Here is a 20,214-nt window from a genome sequence, read left to right as displayed (position 1 = left end):
GTAATTGGAAATCTGGGGCTTTTTTCTAGAAGTTCTTATACTACTAGGTCTTTATTCTGTTGAATTCTCACCAATTTTGATACTTGCAATCAGGTCTTTTGGCTTTCACATTCTTTATTCCGCAGCTGGGATGTTATGTCCTGCTCAGAATCTGCAGGCAGTCAAAATAGCCCACACATTTCAGAGCATGAGAAGCCCCTTCCCAGGCCACCTTCATCTCCTTGGGGGCATTTTAATGCTCCTTTAAGCCACAGATTTAAATCTCACCTTCCTGCCTGTCCAAAGCAGTTAAACAGCCCTTCTGTCTTTGGTGCATAAGTTTGCAAGGAGTGTTTGTCACAGAGGCTGTCACATCTCACATACTTTCTCTCCCATGAAAACCCCTACTGCTTTTTGTAGCACATTGGCTGTCCCCTTCACCTGGATACTGACCACCAGCACCAGACAAAAATCCTCACAGACTGCAATGTGGACCTCTTAAAAGTGTCATTTGCCATTGCACATTTAATCTGGCAGGACTTTCACTACCTAAAAACAAAGGAAGGAAATTTTGGTCTACATGTATAAGGGGAACTTGACTTCCCTGGGAGAATTGTACTTGCAAAGCAGGGAGCAAAGTGTGGCCAGAGAGAAGCTCCTTCGCAAAGCCTCGGTGTTGAACCATTCACAGCTCTGCAGCCCCAGCTTGAAATACCTGCTGCAGTGAAAGGCTTTCTGCAAGAAGGGAGATGGCTGCATCTACCTGCTCAGGAAGGAGAAGGTGCAGATACGGAGAAGGCGCGACTGTGCAACTTGGGGACTGTGCTTGGCTCTTGGCTCTGCCATAAACATGCCGGGTGAGGAGGGGAAAATCAGTGGATTTCTTTATGCCTCGGTTTCCCTTCTGGACACTGGAGTGATGATACAGCCAATTAGGCTGTAATGTGATGAGTCATATCTGTATCCTGCACAGCACTCAGGTTTCTCAGGTTTATTGTCGCTCTTTTAACCTGAACAGCAATAGTCACAGTCACACGGTGCTTTGATTTTTGACAATACTTTCCTGTTATATGATGGTTCCAAAAGTCCACTGGGTCCTGAAGTTCAGCTCCCTTCATTCCCATGCTGTAGTTAGTGTGCCCAGCCAGACTGACCATGTCAGAAATCAGGATATTTTACCCCATCTTCAAACCTGAGTTACACTGAGAGGGAGGGCAGGATGCTTCCCCGGACACGTGTTTCCTGCATTGACTGGCTTTCTCTTTGGGGGACGGGCCAGGCAGCTCCCTCCTGCTCTCATTGTACTCACATGAAAACACGGGAACCGCTGCCCTGGGTCGGAGCAAAGGGCTGTCTCGCCCAATATCCTGCCTCTGACAGTGGCCAGCAGCGGATGCTCAGGGAAATGTAAAAGCACCAGGGCTGTATGGAGGTATCCTTCCCTGGCTATATCCACCCAGCTTTAGCAGCAGGCAGCAGTTTAGGAAGTTTCTGCTCTGGAGGATGCATTCGGTACCTTCTTGTTAACCCCAGATGCGCAAGTCCTCCACGCTGCTTCTTCCCGGACAAAGTCTGGCCATGGAAAGTCTGGTGACTAATACCAGCTTCCTCCAGGGGCAGGTAAAACAAATATATTCCAGGCCACACGCTGCGCCCTCTTGAATTGTCCTGGCTCCTCTGGGGACGTATCCATTTATAGCAGCCAGGGATTTGGGCTGCAGTGCCTTTTTATTAGGAATAGACCTTGCCGCCCTTTGTCTTTGCTCTGCCAGCAAGTGCCCCAGGCAGGGGCTGGTTAAGCCTGCTGAGGTTCACAAGCTGCAGGAAGATGACAAGAGCCTTTCTCTGGTGAAATGTGCTTTAGCCCAATCAGTATTAGGGTCGTGGGAATGGTGGGATTTATAGTCTTAATTTGAAGACCAGACTAGCTGGTCAATGGGATTGCTTCTGGTCTTGAAACCAGTGGTAATAAAAAGCTGGGTAACAAAGGCACTATCTTTTTTTTAATTTAATTTTTTTTTTTTTTTAAAAAGATCTGCGTTTCCAGACTGAATCCCTAGAATACTGGAGCCACTCATATTCTTGATTCCAGTCCAGCATTTAAGGGCTGTCTTTCCTCATGTAACTTCTTTAGGCCTTTAAGCATTTCACTCTCTCTCCTGACTCTTCCTGCCCTGTCTGCTGGGCCGAAGGTTACACACCTCATCATCTTCCTTGCCATCAGCACAGGTTTGTTGGAGGGTTTTGTTACCCGTGTGTTAGGTTTGTCAGGGAGTAACAAATTCCTCTCAAAACTCCTGGCGCTCGGGCTAACGTTTTTCCTAGCTGCTTTACCAAGAGAGCTCCAGTGCCTGCTAGGCTGCTGCGCGCTCTCCAAAACACTTTAAATATTGACTCAAGGGAGGAAAAAATCCTCTTATGTGATATCGCAGTGGAGACCGCAGACAGTAATGCCAAGAACCCCTTATTAAAATAAAAAAAGAAGTTCTATCTGAAAGAGCAACCAACCAACCACCTTAGTATTGGTAGAAGATGGGAGACTAAATATATCCAGGCCAGTCACTGAGGGATAGATACCCCGGGACCAGAGTGAGCTGAAGGCTGAGTGCCAGCAGGGATCCAGACCTGCATCCCACACCTCCACCCTCTCATGTTTCCAGGCTGCAGAGAATTTGGTTAAGCAGCAGTTTCCCAAGAGGAACATGCCTAAGACGAGCAAACCTCTGCGGTGTCACCTCCTGTTTGACTTTCTGCAGGCGACACTGGAAGGTGCAGGTGGTTCCAGGACCATCCAAAAGCAACCTTATATGTTAGTATGTGTTGCAAGGTATATTAGGTGATTAGATTCTGGGAAAACAAACACAGCACCACACCTTCTCAAAACGATGCTGTCAAAATACTTAGTAATACATTTATTTTGTTAAAATAAACTATGTACAATAGATGATATTAATGTGCAGTTACAATATACAATAATTACATGTTTAAAAGAGGATAAGCAAAAGAGTACAGAATCATGTGCTGTAAATAGGAAACTAATACTGTTTACATGATTTTTAGACTATGCAAAACATAATTCCTGGAAAATTGAATTTCCTTGGTTTGAAACTTTATTGCTTTGACATGAATTCTGAAGATTTGGTTAATCCTTGAAAAAAGATATACCACTCAAAAGTCAGACATAATGTTTTAGTACTCATCCTTTGGTTTTACGAGCCCCATACTCCAGCGATATTGCACACAGCAAATTTTAAGAGAGAAAAAGTCAGTTGCTCACATCAAGTGAAGTAAATGACTCTCTTTCTTAACTTGCTAAGAACCGACTGATGATGTGTTAGGTCCTGATTTGTGCTGAGGTCATTACATCTGCTTCACAAACTCAACGAGAATAACTTGTTGCACTGTTACTTTTAAGCACTGCTGAAGTACTACGCAAAAAGAAAGGAAAGAAATTTTCTGTCTTTGTGTTCCCAGGGGAGCAGAGAACCTCCTTGCAGTGAAATGCTTGTATTTGACAAGTGCATCAATATCGTAAGAGGTTAAACTGGATTCGGTTATCCTTGCACTCGAGGACAGCTCAGGTCCATCTCCCTGCTCCTCTCTGCAGCCTTCTTTGAAGCCCTTCCAGTCTCAAGGTGCTGCTGTGCTCCAGGTATCCCGGTGTGACTCCACGGAGGCACCTTCGAGCCCTTTCGCCAGCCTCACGCCGTACTTGCTGGGGCAGCATGGGCACCACGCTATGCCTTGCTCTGTCGCATTTCCCACCTGGCAACCTGGGCTCACCACCTTCGATCACTTCTGCTCGTGAGCGAAGAAGACTTTGCCAGTGTCTTTCCTCTCTCACGTAGCTTTATGTTATTGCTTATTAATGAATTAATATTTACAAGTTTGAGGAAAGTTTGGGCTCATTTACTCCATACTGACAAGGCAGTTCTGTGCCTGCCAATTCTGTAATGCAGTTAGAGCAGCTGCCTATTTTGGGGAAAAGTGTTTGGAGAGACAATATGACAGTGATACTATGGATATGGCTTACACCCAAACTACTTTGACAGACATCAGCCAAAAATTTCTCTATGTTATCAGTACAAATAACTGTTGTTTTCGAAGATCTGGAAGCTGTAGACTGGTGACAACTGTTTACTCTGAATTCATTAACCTCTGATCAAAGTCAAAATTCACCAGAATTGATATCAGCGAGAGCTCATCTGATCTTTGGCAAAACCAAATGCAAAATTAAATCTGGCATCCTGAAAGGGATGAGATGAAATTAAGTGACAGCAATAAGTGCAGTGTCAAACTCAGCAAAGATACCCATTTGTCTTGAATATTACACTATTAATATAATTGTTTTCATCTTCAGCCTCAATACTGGTTGAAACGAGGAGTTACAAATCCAGTCTCCAAAGCTCAAGCTAAAGATCAGATCAGCAAAGTCTCCAGCTGCCTAATTGCTTTTGGGAGTCCACAACCAGCAGCCAAAAGGTATAAAAGATTCTTGGACCTGGCTCAGTGTATCTGTGTGCTCAAAGCTTGGTCAGCCACAATAAAGGGCAGAAAAGCAGGAAACGTGAAGACTCTTACATGCTTTCCGTATTAGTCATGTGTGGCCCCCATTGAAATTTTCCATTTTCTTGATGAGAATTGAAATGAAGCCAACATACAGCATCTTTGAAAATCCCACCCTAGAACTATAGTTAGAAGAAGCAGCCAAACACTGCATTATGGTCTGCACATTCTGGGAGGGGGTGGGGATCATGCTTACAGTTATTTTTGTTAACATATTTTCAAAGTTAAAGAGATTTTTCACCATTAACAGCAATTCATATGATTTTTGCTTGTTGCTCTGTGATATATGGGTTCGTGAGCTCATTTTCCTCTTACAATAAGGTTCTGACTCTTTTTGCTATTCTGGTGGGGTTCCTGGAACTGCCCAGGAAAAACAGATTCTTGTTCACACATTTCTGAAAGCTTTAACTGAAACAAAGAAAAGAGAATTTGAATATTTTTTTCATCCTAGTTATGGGCGTCCCCTTAACATCTTAAAATGAAATTAAGTTTTAGGATCAAACTGACTAATTGTGGCTCTGGGCCCTGATTTTACAGCTCTCCCCCAAAGCAGAAGTGTAGATGCTATTCTATCGCATTCATTACTTCTAATTCGTGTTTTTGTCCCAACTTTTCGATGCAAAAATACCTCTATTCATGTTTTGTTTTGATAGGTGAAGACAGCTGAGATCACAAGCCACTACCGAAATCAGTGGGAGGCTTTTCCTGCTTTCAGAGGGTCTTTATTCATTAAGAGGAAAACAAACATTTATAGTAGAGATCTGTCTTCATTTTTATGTAGAGCTCAAATGTGTCTAGAAGTTAGCTGACGGAGGTCGCTCCACGCTCACCTCCTGTCACAGCAGATGCTCCTCCCGTCCTATAGAGTTGTGAACCAAGAAAATGTTCTGTTATTTCCAGATTTGTTTTTTTTATGTAGGATAAAACACATTACAAATCCTCTTCAGGGAAAAGGAAAATACAGGGAGAAAGGCATGTGCAGCCAGATTCCTGCATTCCACCTGTTTATTGAACGAACGGTCCCTTGGCCAACATGAGCATATGTTGATTGCTTTGCTGGAGAAGACAAATGTGCTTTTAAACAAGCCTGGCTTGAGACAGATTGATGCATTGCAATTTATTTTTAATCCAGATGAAGTTTCAGTATGGTGAATCAAGAGGTATTTGCTGTGCCACTTGGGAAAAAAAGCTACAGAAAAGGTCACGGACTGTAAGCAAGCTATGTAAGTAAATGGGCATCTTTCATGTCTGAATTAGAGAGACATTTTTGTAAAGACATGGCAGTTTGCACGATGAAAATGTATCTGCTAGACATATATCATTGGTGTAATTGGCCTCTGTATCACTTGCTGTGTATGAGGTTGGATGGATGAGGGGAGGCAGCAATAGAAACTGTTTGCAAGAACTTCTGCAACCTTTTCCAAGCTCCTGTAAAGGGTTCTCAAATTGGGTCTTTGGAGTCTTGGGACAATATCTTGGATGGGATCTTGACAGCTTGCTGTTGATGGGAAGTGAAGCCCGTGCAGCCTTGTCAACAGTCACCGGTAGTGAAATGTTTGTTCCCTGTTGCTCTCTGTTTGCTACACTGATTTTCCCACCCTTGGGGTGGGTTTTTAGCCACTTGCCTAGAGTTGCGTTGCAGTGATTGTTTCTGGGGGAGTCCTGCTTGGTTTGTGTAGCAGCATGCCCAAGGCTTGTCTCCTTTCAGAAATAATTTCTTGGTTCTTCTCTACCACACTTCCTTAGAGATGGCAGATACCAGACAGATCATGGTGCTGAGCATGACATGTGATTTGTACAGTGTGGGGAACGGGAAATCACTGCTTTTTGGGGGACACAGTCCACTAACACTAGAGCAACTAGAAGAGATTTTGTTACACATTAACTACAAGGGCAGGCCACCAATGGCCATATTCAGCCTCCCTCATTTACATGAGCGGTATCGTTGGGATTGAATGAGACATGAGGAAGTTGGAGACAATTCCTCGTGCAGTAAGATGCTCTTCAGTAGGAGGAAGACTGCCAAAATCTGACCCCTTAATAAAAATATTTGGAATAACTTTATTGCATATTAAGATGCAGTGCTATATTTAATTCTGTGTTTATTTTGAACTGAAGCAGTACTTTGAAAGAGAAAAAAGGTGAGAAATATCAATGACAGCTGCTGAAATGATTGTTTTGATTGTCATGCTGGACTCGGAGTGGATTCTGAAGTTCCCACTAGCAAGAAGAAGATTTATGTCAGGACCAGTGCGCGTGGAAGTTGAGGGAAAGATTCACATCATGCCTAATTTAAGGCAATGCAAGGCAAGAGCTTGTAGTTGGTTGTTCTTCATAAGCTACATACTACTGTAACAGTAGACATTTACAGGGCAGAGAGAGAAGGTCTGGGAGCTTTTGGCACATAGGACAACCAGGGGGAGCTCATCCTGAGAACTGCTCCCCACCACTCCTGTAGGATATAAATACATGGGACTTACACGCGGTTGAACAAATGCTCCTGGATGGACCTGCGTGGGGTTAGAGCCTTGGTTCTGCATTCTCGCCAACTTCTCTGAGCTCTGGGAGGCACAGAACAAACTGTGGAAGTCTTTCTGGGATCTCTTTCAGTCATGCTGGAAGTGGTGATATAGCACAGGATTGCCCCAGTTCCACTGGTGTTTTAGCAGCACTCTGAAGGGCAGAGGCTTCTGTAGGTTGTTTTAACATGATAACAACTCTCTAATGTCTTGAGATATCTCTCTAATACCTAATAGCTCTAGCATCCCCTTGCAGGAGTTTCCATGAAAAGCCTTTGGAAACTCTGTTTGAAACTACAACTTCAGGTTAACAACTCCTGGTAGAACATCAAGCTTCCAGAAGAGGCCAAAGGAGATGGGTTTTACAGGATCTAGCAGATTTCTTGTAAGTTGTGAGTGCTTTTGAAATGATAGCAGACTATTAGCAAAGGCAGCTCTGTCAGGAAAGGTTTTGACATCAGTTGCATTAAGAGAACATTGTCAAATAGGTTCCTGAGATGGTTTATAGCCTTTACGACTATCCTAACCGTGTTCCTTTGAAGGTGAAATCGGGGTCTGATTCCTGGCTCATCTTACAGTGAGAAAACCCATCTCCTTTCACCTGGCAATCCTTTATTGATTTTCTTTTCTTGTTACTAATGGTGCTTGAAAATAACTTGAAGTTTATATCTGTTGCCTTATGCCTGTGCTTGCACTGTGTCTGGTGTTTTGATATTTCTGAAAATAAGCTTTACTGCCTGTTCACACACCATCTGTTGGCTTTTAGAAAAGGTATTAGGTATGACTTGCCCGATAGTCAATGAGTCTCTTCACATCTGCCTACAATCCCCTTCTAAAGCCTATTGGCCTGTGCTATTCCTGCGTCTCCAAAATAATAGTGTAACAGGGCAGATCCTGGGTAAGTGCCACATTGCATGGATAAGTGTGGGTACACAACCTAGCACAGGAATAATGTTTATGGGACCTGCATTAACAATGGCTACTTTTAAAACATATATTTTTGTGCAAGAGAAATTAAAAACAAATGGAGTGCAGAGGCCATTTCTCAGTGGATTGTGACCACCCTCCCTCCCTTGCAGCTCCCAGATGTCAAATTTTGGTCACAATCAGCCTGAAAAACTTGAAATTTTACTGCCTCACAAACTTGATGTGCTTAGTTTTGTAAGTGCTTTTGTAATCTGCTTTCGCTGCTATGCAATGATTTGTGCAGGGTGCTGCCGTTTAATACATTAGGACAGTAGCATTTTAGCTTCTACATCACCATATGTTTTTTAGTTAATTTTCCTCAAACCACTGCAGTTACATTAACGCTACAACTTCCTATTTGATTTTTGATTTTATATGCCTATCCTATGCCATCCCATTAGTATTAATAGGCACCCCTGATACTCGGTGGCACACAAAAATATCATTTTATTATTTGTGGCTTTCTCTGATGCGTGCCGGGAATGCTATATTGCACTTTTCCAGTGTGCTCATTATTTTATGATAAGCTCAGCTGTCAGTCTGGATTTCTATTTCCTCTGTATTTTGTGAAGCTCTAAGAATATTTGGCAGCTCCAACCTGAGTGTTTGCATTGCGCTTCAGCTAAAACAGACTTCACTTACTTTAACCAGAGATTTGTATATAGGCTAGCGCTCTACAGCAACCTACATGAGCTAAACGAAGTAATAATCCTATTCTATTTCCACTGAAGTAAATGGTAGCACAGCAAAGCTCTAATTTTCTCTGAAATCTGTTGAAAGGTTTTTTTTTTTTGGTTTCAGTGGACTTCTAGTCATGTTGTAAGCCAACAAACATTACCTAAATATTTATTTATTTAATCCACTCCTAGTTCCTCGTACTCCCCTAATATCTCTTTACATGTTACAGTTCAGCTGATTGCCAGTGTCCCAGCTGTACGAATACTCACTGCTGTACGTGGGGACGGCAACGCAGCCTCTGTGGCACGACACGAACTCCTTCACCGGGCTTCAGCACTGCCCTCGCTCTGAGCTGTGCTGTATCAGCCAGTCCATTTGAAGCAAATGGCTGGGACATAATAAAACCAAACATAAAATATGCACAAAGAGTGCCAACAGTGAGGAAATCTTTCTTTTGTCTGTCTTTGATTTAGCACAACTCTATTTTCATCCATGCTTCTGTGCAGTGGGAAAGAGATGGTGAGTGAAAGCCTGCTGGGTAACAGCAACAAGGTATCTGCCTCGAATTTGATCACGTTTGTCAGAGGGAACTGTTGATTTCTTCCTGGAAACATTTTGGGGTGTCAGGGCCTGGTTTCTGCAGGTGTCCATGGTAAATAGAATTCGTGCTAAAGGAGGAGCTTGGATCCATAAGCCTCAGTGACTGCAGGATTGGGCACTGCATCGTGCTCGTTCCCTTCTCTGCACCAACGGTGCAGTTCCCCTGGTCTTTGCTCCGAGTAACACCCGATCTATAATTCACCACTAATCACGAGAGTTTTCCGGTTGCATGTGTGTACTCAGCCACCTGCAGTGCTTCTGGAGAGGAGCAGGCTGGCCGTCCCCTGGAGTGGGGTGCGGGGGGGCGCAGGGCACGTGTCCCTGGGGTGGGAGGGTGCACGGCTGTTACTTGTTACTCCTAGCACTTCTGGAAACACTGATTACAGACGCTGCTTTTGCAAGGAGTTACATCAGAGGTGTTGAAATCTGTATTTGCTGGCACTGTGATTTTCTGCTTGAGGAATGAAATCCATAACAAGAAGACAGTCTCATGGCATTGCCAGGGTACCCGAGGGCAGATGCAAGTAACAAGACACCCTTCGAGTTCACCTCTGAGCGTCTGTTTTGCTGTGATGTGCAAAAGTACAGGCTCCCTGGAGAGGCTTTAGTGAAAAGGCATGCTTTCTTCAACAGCAAAGAGAGCTAACAGGCAGCTTCCCTTCCCTTAAGGTCTGGACTTCCCACCTCTCTGCTGTCGGCTGCAGCCCATCATCTGCGACTCATGTGAAAGTTCACTCCTGAGGACTGCAGCCGTGCTGCAACTTAAGCAGCACTCACAGGAATGAAGATGGAAAAACAGGAGCAAAGAAAGAAGTAATGAAGGGGAGGAGGGAGACTACAATAAATCAGCATGTTTACAACTCCACTTTGATCAGGTTTTTTACATGAGATACTCCATAAAAAAAAAAAAAATCTTAAGGCAATTGGATCACCTTAAAGCACTTGAAGTCAGTATGACCTTTGGCTTTTTGGTTTTTGCTATTTTCATCTGCTGGGTGAGATGTAGAAATCCAGCTGATCTATAAGGTAAATTGTCAGTTGCCATGGCAATGTGTCTCGTTCATGTTCTCAGTTTGGAAGAGACATTGTTCCACGCTGCTATTTCATGTCTAGGGCAATATTCTTTGGTGCCAGAATTTCTTTGTTTCAGTACATTAATGCTACAACTCTGTTCTTCCTTTCCCAGCTTATAGAAACATGGCTCAGCCTGAACATTCCCCTGTTAAATACAGTTATTTGCATTTTTTTGTTGTCAGAACATTCCTTAAGTCTGGAGGTAAATGTTGATCCATTTTGATAGCTTGGGTGCAGCAACATACTGATGCTGTGAAGTTTCACCATTAAGTGAAAACAAACTGGAATCACTCCACCTTTGCTTCCATGTAGTTTGAACAAATTAAAGTATATCCTGAATCAGTGAGTCTTAGAAAAGAAAAGTAATTTAAAAGTACTTCCTACCTATAGTGTGTATCTTACATATTAGATTTCTACAGATCTCCATGTGCTTTCAGTCAATTCAGATTCAATTCCTAAGTACTGCAAATTCCTAATTTTGATCAATTCTTGCTTAAGGCCACGAATGGAGTTTCTCTTGTTTCTTTTACCACCTTTAGTTCTTTGTTTTTCTTCACACCACCTTCACCTTATTTCTAAGGTGAAGAGTCAAGCAGGAGCAGGCATCCTGGTGTCTGTTGGCTCAGTGCAGCCTGCAGTAGTGGGAACAGGCTGCATACAACTCTGGAGGATTAGGAAAGCACAGAGACATGAGTTGGCCTAGTGTGGTACAGCTTGGAGGTTTCACAGAACGGAGGGCTCCTATATTTGGGTAAGAAGGACCCCTTTCTGGTCATGTTCCCCATTTCAGTTGCATGTGACCTTCATTGCCTTTCTAACCTGCTTGGTTTCATTGAACTCATCCCGTTTTTCTTTCCAAGTGACTTCACACGAGGGTGCAGCAGCTGTGGCACTTCGCACAACGCTTCTTCTTCTTCTTGGGGTGGAAAATGGTCAGGATTGCCTCATCGAAGACAGTCTTAAGGCCTTTCTGCGTGAGGGCTGAGCACTCCAGATAGCACTGTGCTCCGATCTGAAAGAGAAGAGAGAAAGCGTGAGTACCCACTGTTGGGAGAGGCAGAGCGACCCTGTTCCAGCATCCTTCTACATGCGTATATGTCCTGCCACAGAGGGAAGCCCAGACCTTTAGAAAGGGGGTCAGGTCGTTGCTCTCTTTTGTATCTGGCTGCCTAAGGGACAAGCTCAGGTGCTCATCCTGAGCGAGGGAGCAGGGATGAGCATCAACACCAGGGCCTGTAATAGTACCTGCAGCATATAAGGTGGAAATGGCTGGGGTCCAGATGCCTGCATTTCAGGGCTTGGAGAGGCCTTTTATCCCCCTACCTTCCCGGGAGAAAGAAACCTTGGGAACTCCTTCTCTGCTGCTTGAAGTGCAATGGATAAGTGAGAATCAAGCTGCCTGTGCTTTTGTAAGGGATAGGGACGAGTTTGGCAGGAGGCGACTGCAGAGAGGGGTTTGCCACACACACCTCCTGGCAGAAACCTGAACAAGAAGCACTTGGCTTAGGTGAAGTAGGGAGTAAAACCTGTTTTGCTGCCCATTTGCCATCTGCTGCCCTGTGTATCTTGCTGCTTTGCTTAGAGCTCAGTTGGGTATCGCAGCAGAACAGCAGGCTTGGGAGCTGCAATCTGTGTTTGGGTCCACCCTGTTTTAACAGAGGCTTTAATCTCTGGCTGGGACCAACCAACGTGCCCCAGAGGAGTTCACCTTGAATGAAACAAACCCAGTGGAAAGCTGTGATCAATCGATTTCATGGGACCTCAGAAAAGGTATTACCTCCTTTGCTAGCTTCACTCCGTGCTCGTAGGTGAGTGGTTTCTCCTTCATGTAAAGCAGCCGAGCCAAAGTTTTGGGATCATCCCGGAGATCAATCTAGTAGAAAAGGCACAAACCTTGTGCTCAGTATTGCCTTGCTGTAATTCTTGAGACAGATACTCGTAGCTTTACAAACCCACAGTCATGTCCTTACGTAAGGGCATCTGTCCTCCTCGCCTCAGATGATACTTCAGAAATGTATTGCACATGTATTTTCCTTTTTTCTCTCTTTGTTTTCTTTTTCTTTTTTTTCTTTTTTTTCTGTTTAAGATGAATTAGTTCTCATTGGCACGTTATTGGGCCACAGCTCAGATAGCTGCGGTACAGTAAAAATGTGGTTCTCAATAGCCCTCACAATGCATCTTGGAAAGTGTTGGTGGAAGCCTGAGCCACGTTGGAAGGGGAGGCTGCTGCGACCCTGCACTGCATCACCCGAAAAACACCCTGACAGGCCAGACAGACGCAGCTCAGTCTGACTGACTTGAAACAAAATCCTTTATTTCCATGGAAAACATCAAAGTGAAGCATTCTGGCATTTCAAACCCATCCATTTTCACAGTGTGTGATCCAAAGGGTAATACTTTTATTTTAAAATGGGTGTTTTAGATTATTCCAGTGTGGAAAACAAAGCCAGTGTTTGAACGACTGGACTTTTCTATGGCATGAAGATTTTGGTTTCGACCAGAATTTGATCTGTTTTTCTAACTTGGCTTAGGTTACTGTCCAGCGTTCGGACATTTTCCAGACGGTCGTATCCCTGTTTCTCACAGTCTCTAGCCACTCTGTGTCTTGGAAGCAAACCCATATTTAAGGCATTTTTATTTGATTGATAGATTCATAGATTTTAAGGACAAAATAAAGTGGTTTGATCGTTTAGTCTAACATCCACTATAACACAAGCAGGACGGTGAGTCACTAATTGCAGTGTTGATGTGAAAGCATGAAGGGAGGCTATTTCCTTCCCATGTCTCTGAGTAAGTCATTTGGTTAATTATTCCCATTCTTAAAATTTAGTTTGAAGTTTAGCTTCTGCTTCTAACCACAGACTTTGATGGGCTTTTTTCCCTCAATAAAGGCCTGTCAGAAATCTTTTCTCCCTATAGGTATTTATGCCTTGATATCACATTAATATTCATTTGAATAAAAAATGGGATGAATTTTGCCAGTCATGACTAGCATGATGGGACATCTGCGTGTTGGTTTCCATTCCCAGTCCCTGAGTTTTCCTCCAAAGGGGAAGACTGGCTGAATTTCACATGAGAAGTTAAACAGGAAACCTTTCCAGAGACCTCAGCCTTCAGCCACCCCTGGGGTGGAGTAGGAGCCCCCTTGCTCTGAAGACCCCCACGATGAAGACCTCCCAGCAGGGCCCCGGTGGAGCGTTACCTGTGTTCCTATGAGGACATAAGGCACGTTGGGCATGCAGACTTTCAGCTCGGGCACCCACTCCTCCTGGACGTTGTGGTACGAGGCGGGGTTCACCACCGAGAAGCAGATCAAGAACACGTCCGTGTTGGGGTAGGACAGGGGTCTCAGCTGGTTGTAGTCCTCCTGCCAGGGGGAAAACAGCAAGTGTGTTATGGGGTGGGGGATAACTGCAGATGGGGGCATCACGTTAGCTCTTGATGAATTCCTTAGCACTGTCCCTCCATCCTCATGCATGCTCATAACCTCTAGGGAGCTGCTGAGCAGAGACACGTCCCGTGGGCCAGGGCTGCTGTTTTCTCAGCATCTTTACCCAAAAGAGCTAACACATTTTGTTTGTGTGTATATTATCCGTGGTGAGGCTGGTGTAGAGGGTAATGCTAAACAGTGGCCTTCACCGGTGGTGTAATAAAAATTGTTCTTGAGGCTCCGTGTACTGGCCTCAGTGCTCTGGCAATGCGATACCACCCTGGGAAGTACTATTTGACTGTCACCGCTAGCTAATATTTGCTGATGACACACATCTCTAATGCTTTTCTGTTAATATTATGGGCTTTCTATTCCCCAGTAGGCATTATAGATATGACCATATACAACAGATATGGGTCTCCGGGATATTTGGTGCCATCATAGTCATGTATGGTATGCAGCAATGTGTCAGTCAGCAGAAGACACTCATCTTGAAAGCACAAAGCAGATCAAATCCAGCCTGCAGTGGCTGGATAAATCACTGGGGGTGATTTAGTGTTTCCACAGGCCCTGGGCTGGGGAAGGAGAGATGTCTTCTCTTTGTGCTAGTTGTGAATGGGCTGGGGAAGGAGAGATGTCTTCTCTTTGTGCTAGTTGTGAAGAGGGTGAATTTTCAAACAGCTCAAAGCGCAGCTGTGTCATGTCATGAGCTGGCTTTGATAGCTGAGTTTCAAGGAAGAATTTGGGTCTGTTTTCAGGCTTGAGATGTTGAGACCGAGCAGAGTTTTTGCAAGCCATGTGAAAAGGATAGACTGGCTCTTTCTGATAGTGAGAGCATATGTAGCTGTGTCTGGTTGGTACTTTTCAACGAAACCTGTTAGAAAATTTCAGCACAACAAAACAGATACTTTTAGAGGGGATACACCTGTTCTGAAGACTTTTTTGGGGGTCCAGAATTAAAAAAGGGGAAAGGAACACAATGTTGGAGTGTGGGAAACGATAATACATGTTGCTGTCAAGCCTGACTGAGACCTAGGTCATTAGTTTACAGTTTCTGCATTCTGGGCAAGCCTCAAGTCTCTGCAGTATGGTCTTTTTTGCTTATAATTATCTGAAAATTCAACTGGTGCAGTTCTGCTTTGCAGATACTAAAATAGTCAATAACTCAATGAAAAGGAAAAAAAAAAAAGATATCCAGGTGCTGTTGCTCAGACTTGAGAACACTTATTTGAGGTAGGGAAAACCCACATTAGGGGCAGGAGCAATGCATCTGCTGTCTGTCCTGCAGGAGAAACTGATGCAGGACTATATCACTGTGTGCCCAGATTAGATGGTGTCTTAATTCAGTCTTGCTTCTGTCTTACTTTGGTTGGGTCAACAAATGAGAGGGCTTAATTATGAGTTGAGACTGGTAAATCTTCTTTCTGACATCTTTTGTTCACTGAGTATGCAGTGATAAGATGACCCAGACTACTTCTGAGTCGTCACTAGTTTCCGAAAAATACTAATGGATTATGTAAGAACAGTCTGCTCCAACCTTTTCTGAAAAAAACCCCATAATTATTTATTCTGAAAGGAAGTATGAGGCCAAATTTAGGTCCGTCTCATTAAAAAGAAGTTTAAAGAAACATCCTAAACCACAAACAAAATGTTTTGTTTTGTCTAAATGTTCACTGTCCCAAACCCACTTCAACAGGAAGAGTAAACTCCCAGGTACCACCTCCAGCCCCACAGCCACAGTATTTGGGGTGAAGGCAGAGTATTTGTTAACTGACCTATGTCCTTCCAGTATCATAGAAAGTATTGATCTGAAGAAGGATTTACATGACAAAAGGAGGTGTTCGGACATATCAGCCCAAGAAAGAGTGGATTCTCCACGTTCAAGGAATGGCAGGAAAGAAAACTCAGAGACGTTTGTGGGAACGTCAGTGATACAGGCCACAAAGAAGCAAAGTCTTTGGGAGGAGATTTATATAAGGCTCTGGAGATGACACCAAGCTCCCACAGGTGAGTTACCAGAGGCAAAGTGGATGCCAACACAATGGCAGCAAAGGAGCAATTGCATTATAGACAGCCAAGTTTTATGTGGATGCTGTGGGTGAGGGAGGCCTGGCCTGATGCCTGCCTGATTACAGGACATTATTTTAACCCAGAACATCAAACCTGATGACTTCTCTGAGATTATGCCACAGTCAACATGGGCTGATACTAGGTGCTTGGCAAAGGCATTTTCTGTGTTTTCAGTTTATTTTGCTGCAAATCAGCCTCCTAAAACACCCACGTGGTGGCAGCAAGCCCTCGAGGAATCGTGATTTTTGGAAAGAAATTGGCTAAATATAACCAGTTCCAATATTCCAGACGTGCATATTTAGAGGGGCTGGAACTTACTGTACCATTAAAATTACAAGCTAAAAGCCACGAGTGCTCTGCCTGGCGGTGACAGCTACAGGAGTGTGCATTTCATTTTATTTCTCTTGTTCCTTCGGAACCCCTAGAAAATCCTTTTTCAGGAGGAACGTTCCCGATTTGTGTTAGCAGCACGGAGCATTATACGAACCGTAAGGAGGGACAGCCACGCATCACGTAGCAGAGGTCTCGTCTCCCGTCAGGGCGCACGGGAGCTTGCACGGACATGTTAAAGCACAAGCACAAATGTCACGGGTAAGAGTTGATCAAAGCTCCTGTATTTCACGGTCTTTGCGGGCTGCCAGGAGCCTCCAGATCGCAACATACAAGGACCCTGTCTCTGTTCATACTTGCTCTCTAGGAGAAGGCTATAAAACTTTGCAATGGACTGTTATGAAATATCATCGAGATAATTTCTGATTTCAGAGACAGTTGGTTGTTGAAATCAAGCAAATAAATAGAGTAAAAAAGGGACTGGACATTTGCATGGGTATGGGGCATATCCAGAGGTGCTGCAGCTACTGACAGTGGTGTTTGGGAAGGGACGTGAGTCCTCGTGGGGTTGGCTGTAGCCGATCATTAATTTGTTTCCCTGGCTCATGCTTGCATTTTGCTGCCTGTTATTTAGGGAGTGCAAGGCTTCCCAGTTACACTGCCTGGCTAGTGGTTTGGCATGGAAATACCAGCATCAGACCTGGCCTTGCTGAATTACGTGCCTATGACTTGCCAGGGCCAAGAGGCATCAACCGGCGTTGCTCCCTCCCTGCTCTCTCGCCACCAGCAGCCTTGCAGCGCTTGGGCCCAGAAAGTACAGCAAAACTTGCTTTTTTTATGTTACTGCCGTGCTGGTCTCACGTACGCTCCCTGTCGTGTCAGCCCATTAAAGCACTCTGCACCTGAGTCCTGCCTGGGGAAAAAAGACCACTGGTTTTTTTCCTCCTAGGACTGTTTGTGCCAGGGATGCAGAAAACCAGATACCCCAGAGGTGAGGTCTCTGCCAGCTCTCTCTTCAGACTGAGAGGGTCCTGCTGCAGGAGTACATTTTCCAATTGTTATTTCATTAGCATGTGTTTTATAGCACCGTCATGTCAAATGCTATTTTTGGCTATGACTTCACACCAATGCCTTTGGAAAGCCACACAACACAAGGAGAAGGAGGGAGGAAACAACCCAGATGATCTGTTGTTATAGCTTGAGCATGTGGGAAGCATCATCCTTTCAGCCTCCACGGAGATACAATCTAGTCATCAAGAAGTGATTTGTGCTCTGAATTTTGACTAGATGGCCACGTCCTCTGGACCAAGGTCTGAAAGGGAAATGAGGCTGATGAGTTAGAAATGGTGCTTGAAGGCAGGTGGTGCTCTGGCTAGTTTGAAGCAGGAGATGGCAGAATGATTGTGGAGGGGTGATGTTTGTCAAAGAGACAGATTAGTGTTTCTTCTGGCTCAGGAGGACAAATAAGAGGATGTGTTGCTGAGGAAAGGGGTGGCAGGTGGAACTGTCAGCTCTATAGAACAAGCAGAAATATTGAGGCACTGGGTAAAATCTGACTGAGAACTCAATATAACTCCAGTCTTGTTTGCAAAAGCTTGTGGTGCTGCCAGATCATGACAGACACGCTCCGAGCTCTGCGTTTGTGAGCACAGAATAGAAAATTGAACATGCATTGAACATGGGACAAGGACTTGGGTCATATTTTGGGACTGGCTTTTGGATCATCTGTTTGCACCATGTAAATAGAAAGGATGGGTGGAGTGTAAGTGACACCAAGCTAGCCATGAAGTGACAGTGGCTTCCTACAGATATGTGATAGGAATAAAATGAAAAAAAGTGAAACCCAAAGCATAAAAGCCCCAGTGCTGCTGAGTGCAGGTTTTTCTGGAAGTGACAGTCTGTCCTGATGCAGTTTTTGACCTCTCTGCATATTGCTGCAAAGTATATTCTGTAATAAGTGGCCTTCTGCAGCCAGGAGGGTCTTCTGCATTGTTTATGCATTTCATAGCAGTCAGTCATGGCCAAAAAAAGCACAGCCAAGAAATGCTCCTGAAAGCAAAGCCCTGCATCCAGGGCTGCTGGGTCCCAGAGAGTAGCTCCCAAACCTGCTTTCCTCTCCCGCTGCCTCCAGTGACAGCACGTCCTCGGCTGCCCAGTGCCAGCTCTGACCGGAGGAGCGGGTGGATGTGGGTTCCAGCACTCCCAGGCTGGGAGGGACCTGGGACCTGCTCCCTCCTCTCTCGGCAGGTGATTTTCTGCAAAGTTTCTGTGCGGATGGTGGTCCTTTCTTTACTCTGCCAGTTGCTGGCATTGGGAGGTAGGAGAGGGAAATTTCACCATGAAATGTGTTGCTCCCTGTACCCTTTTCTGCCCTTTTACCGGCAGAACAAGGCAGTGAGAAATACTCTCTCCTCCTCTCCGGGGGGTGAAATCAGCCCACAGACCAGAGCTCTTCGCCAAACTTTTAGTGCAAGCACACTGTATCAGACCGTGGTCAGTGGAAAGAGTAAAAGCATTATATATGTAAGTAAGCATGGGGTACAGAGTCTCCTGTAATGGACACCCTTGTCCTAGGAGAAGGATGCAGGGATGGGTGCCAGGCTGGCTGGGTTACCATTTAAAAAGTCACTAGCTGGTGACCGATAGGCTGGTGCTGTATTATATTAATTTTCTGATCTTGGAAACGGGAATTCTTCTCTGTACCTTCAATGCCACCATGTGGTAAATGTAAGAAAACACTGACTTTGTATGAAACGTCATATTTGCAGTAGGAGGTGGATATAGGGGAGGCTGAACAGCATAATCAGGCTTCAGTTTTTTGCTTAGGCAAAATGCAGTCATAGGGATGAGTGTATTTGTGTGTGTTTTACTGAACCAGAATGAAATCTCTATGTAAAAAACAAAAAGGAGCTCAGCAGTTCAACCATTACAACTCACAATTGATTGTTAATATTTTTTAAAAAACCCCCACAAACAGCGTGAACAACAAACCCCAGTATATGGCAGTAACAAGCAAACCATGGGAAAGGAAACTTATAAATGTTTTGCAGTAATTTACCTGCCCTGCAGTGTCATAAAGTCCCAGCAAGTGTTGTTGTCCTCCCACAGTCACAGTTACTGGAAGAGAGAAACAAGAGATGTTGTTTATGCACAAGCCAGTGGCCTCATTTTTATGTGTTTTAATCCTAAAATGCCAATACACCCCTGTGCTAGACACATTAGCATGTACCTTACAATATGCATCCTAAACCAAGCACATAGATTCAACCCAAACTGAAGGCAACCTAAAGTCACAACAGATGCAAATGCTTTATGCCAAGCTCTTATTTCTCCACAGACAGATGAGCTGCAGACGTTGCTGCTACCAGGGACATAGAGACCGGTGGACATTTGCTTCTGTTCTCTGCAGCCACCAGCAGACCCCCATAAGGTGCTAGAACTTGAAAGCACAGGATTCCTGCCTCCCCGCTATGAGCGTTGGGGTAGGTTTGTCATGGATCAGAGAGGGGTTTTTTTACTATTTTATTTGTTCCAGGCCGCGAAACAATGAAGCATTCAACAGAGGTTGATGTTAGGTGGGTCTCAGTGGAGGTGCGCTGCCTCTTGGACAACCTGTCCTGTCCTGTGTCACGCAATCGCAGGTGGCAGTGCTTAACATGTGGGGCTGTGTGGTGGATGCTTTGAAGGACGGGGAGGAAGAGGAGCACTAATATTTGCAGGGATGTTGAACAGATTCTGTTGGAAATGAAGGAAAGCACGGCTTAGTTTGTTGGTCACACTCAGCACATTTACTCCTTTAGTAAAATTCACTTTGAACTTCATTTTGAGCCCACGGACATTGATGAAAATGTTTTCTCATTGCCTTTGGATGAACCCCGTTATTAGCTGATCTCTGTAATCAGTGTTATTTTGTATAAAGGATAAGATCTGTTAATGACATTTAGTTAACCAGTTAATCTGCTTAAATCATTACTACTCAACTGGAAAGAAAGGGGGGGCGGA

General features: G+C 44.4%; 1 protein-coding gene across 1 annotated transcript; it reads right to left on the bottom strand.

Moving 5' to 3' along the window:
• Window positions 1-10,937: 10,937 nt before the first annotated feature.
• Window positions 10,938-19,397, bottom strand: RHOJ (ras homolog family member J; the record flags this gene model as incomplete). Its single annotated transcript, XM_009580007.1, has 4 exons — window positions 10,938-11,394; window positions 12,160-12,255; window positions 13,585-13,749; window positions 19,271-19,397. Coding segments are annotated over 4 exons (535 nt in total), but the record flags the coding sequence as incomplete, so codon positions are not given.
• Between the last annotated feature and the right edge of the window lie 817 nt (window positions 19,398-20,214).

This window comes from Fulmarus glacialis, unplaced genomic scaffold (assembly GCF_000690835.1).
Source record: "Fulmarus glacialis isolate BGI_N327 unplaced genomic scaffold, ASM69083v1 scaffold45026, whole genome shotgun sequence".
Taxonomy (NCBI): Eukaryota; Metazoa; Chordata; class Aves; order Procellariiformes; family Procellariidae; genus Fulmarus; species Fulmarus glacialis.
The sequence above is the reverse complement of the archived record's forward strand: the minus strand, read 5'-3'. Positions and strand labels throughout refer to the sequence as shown.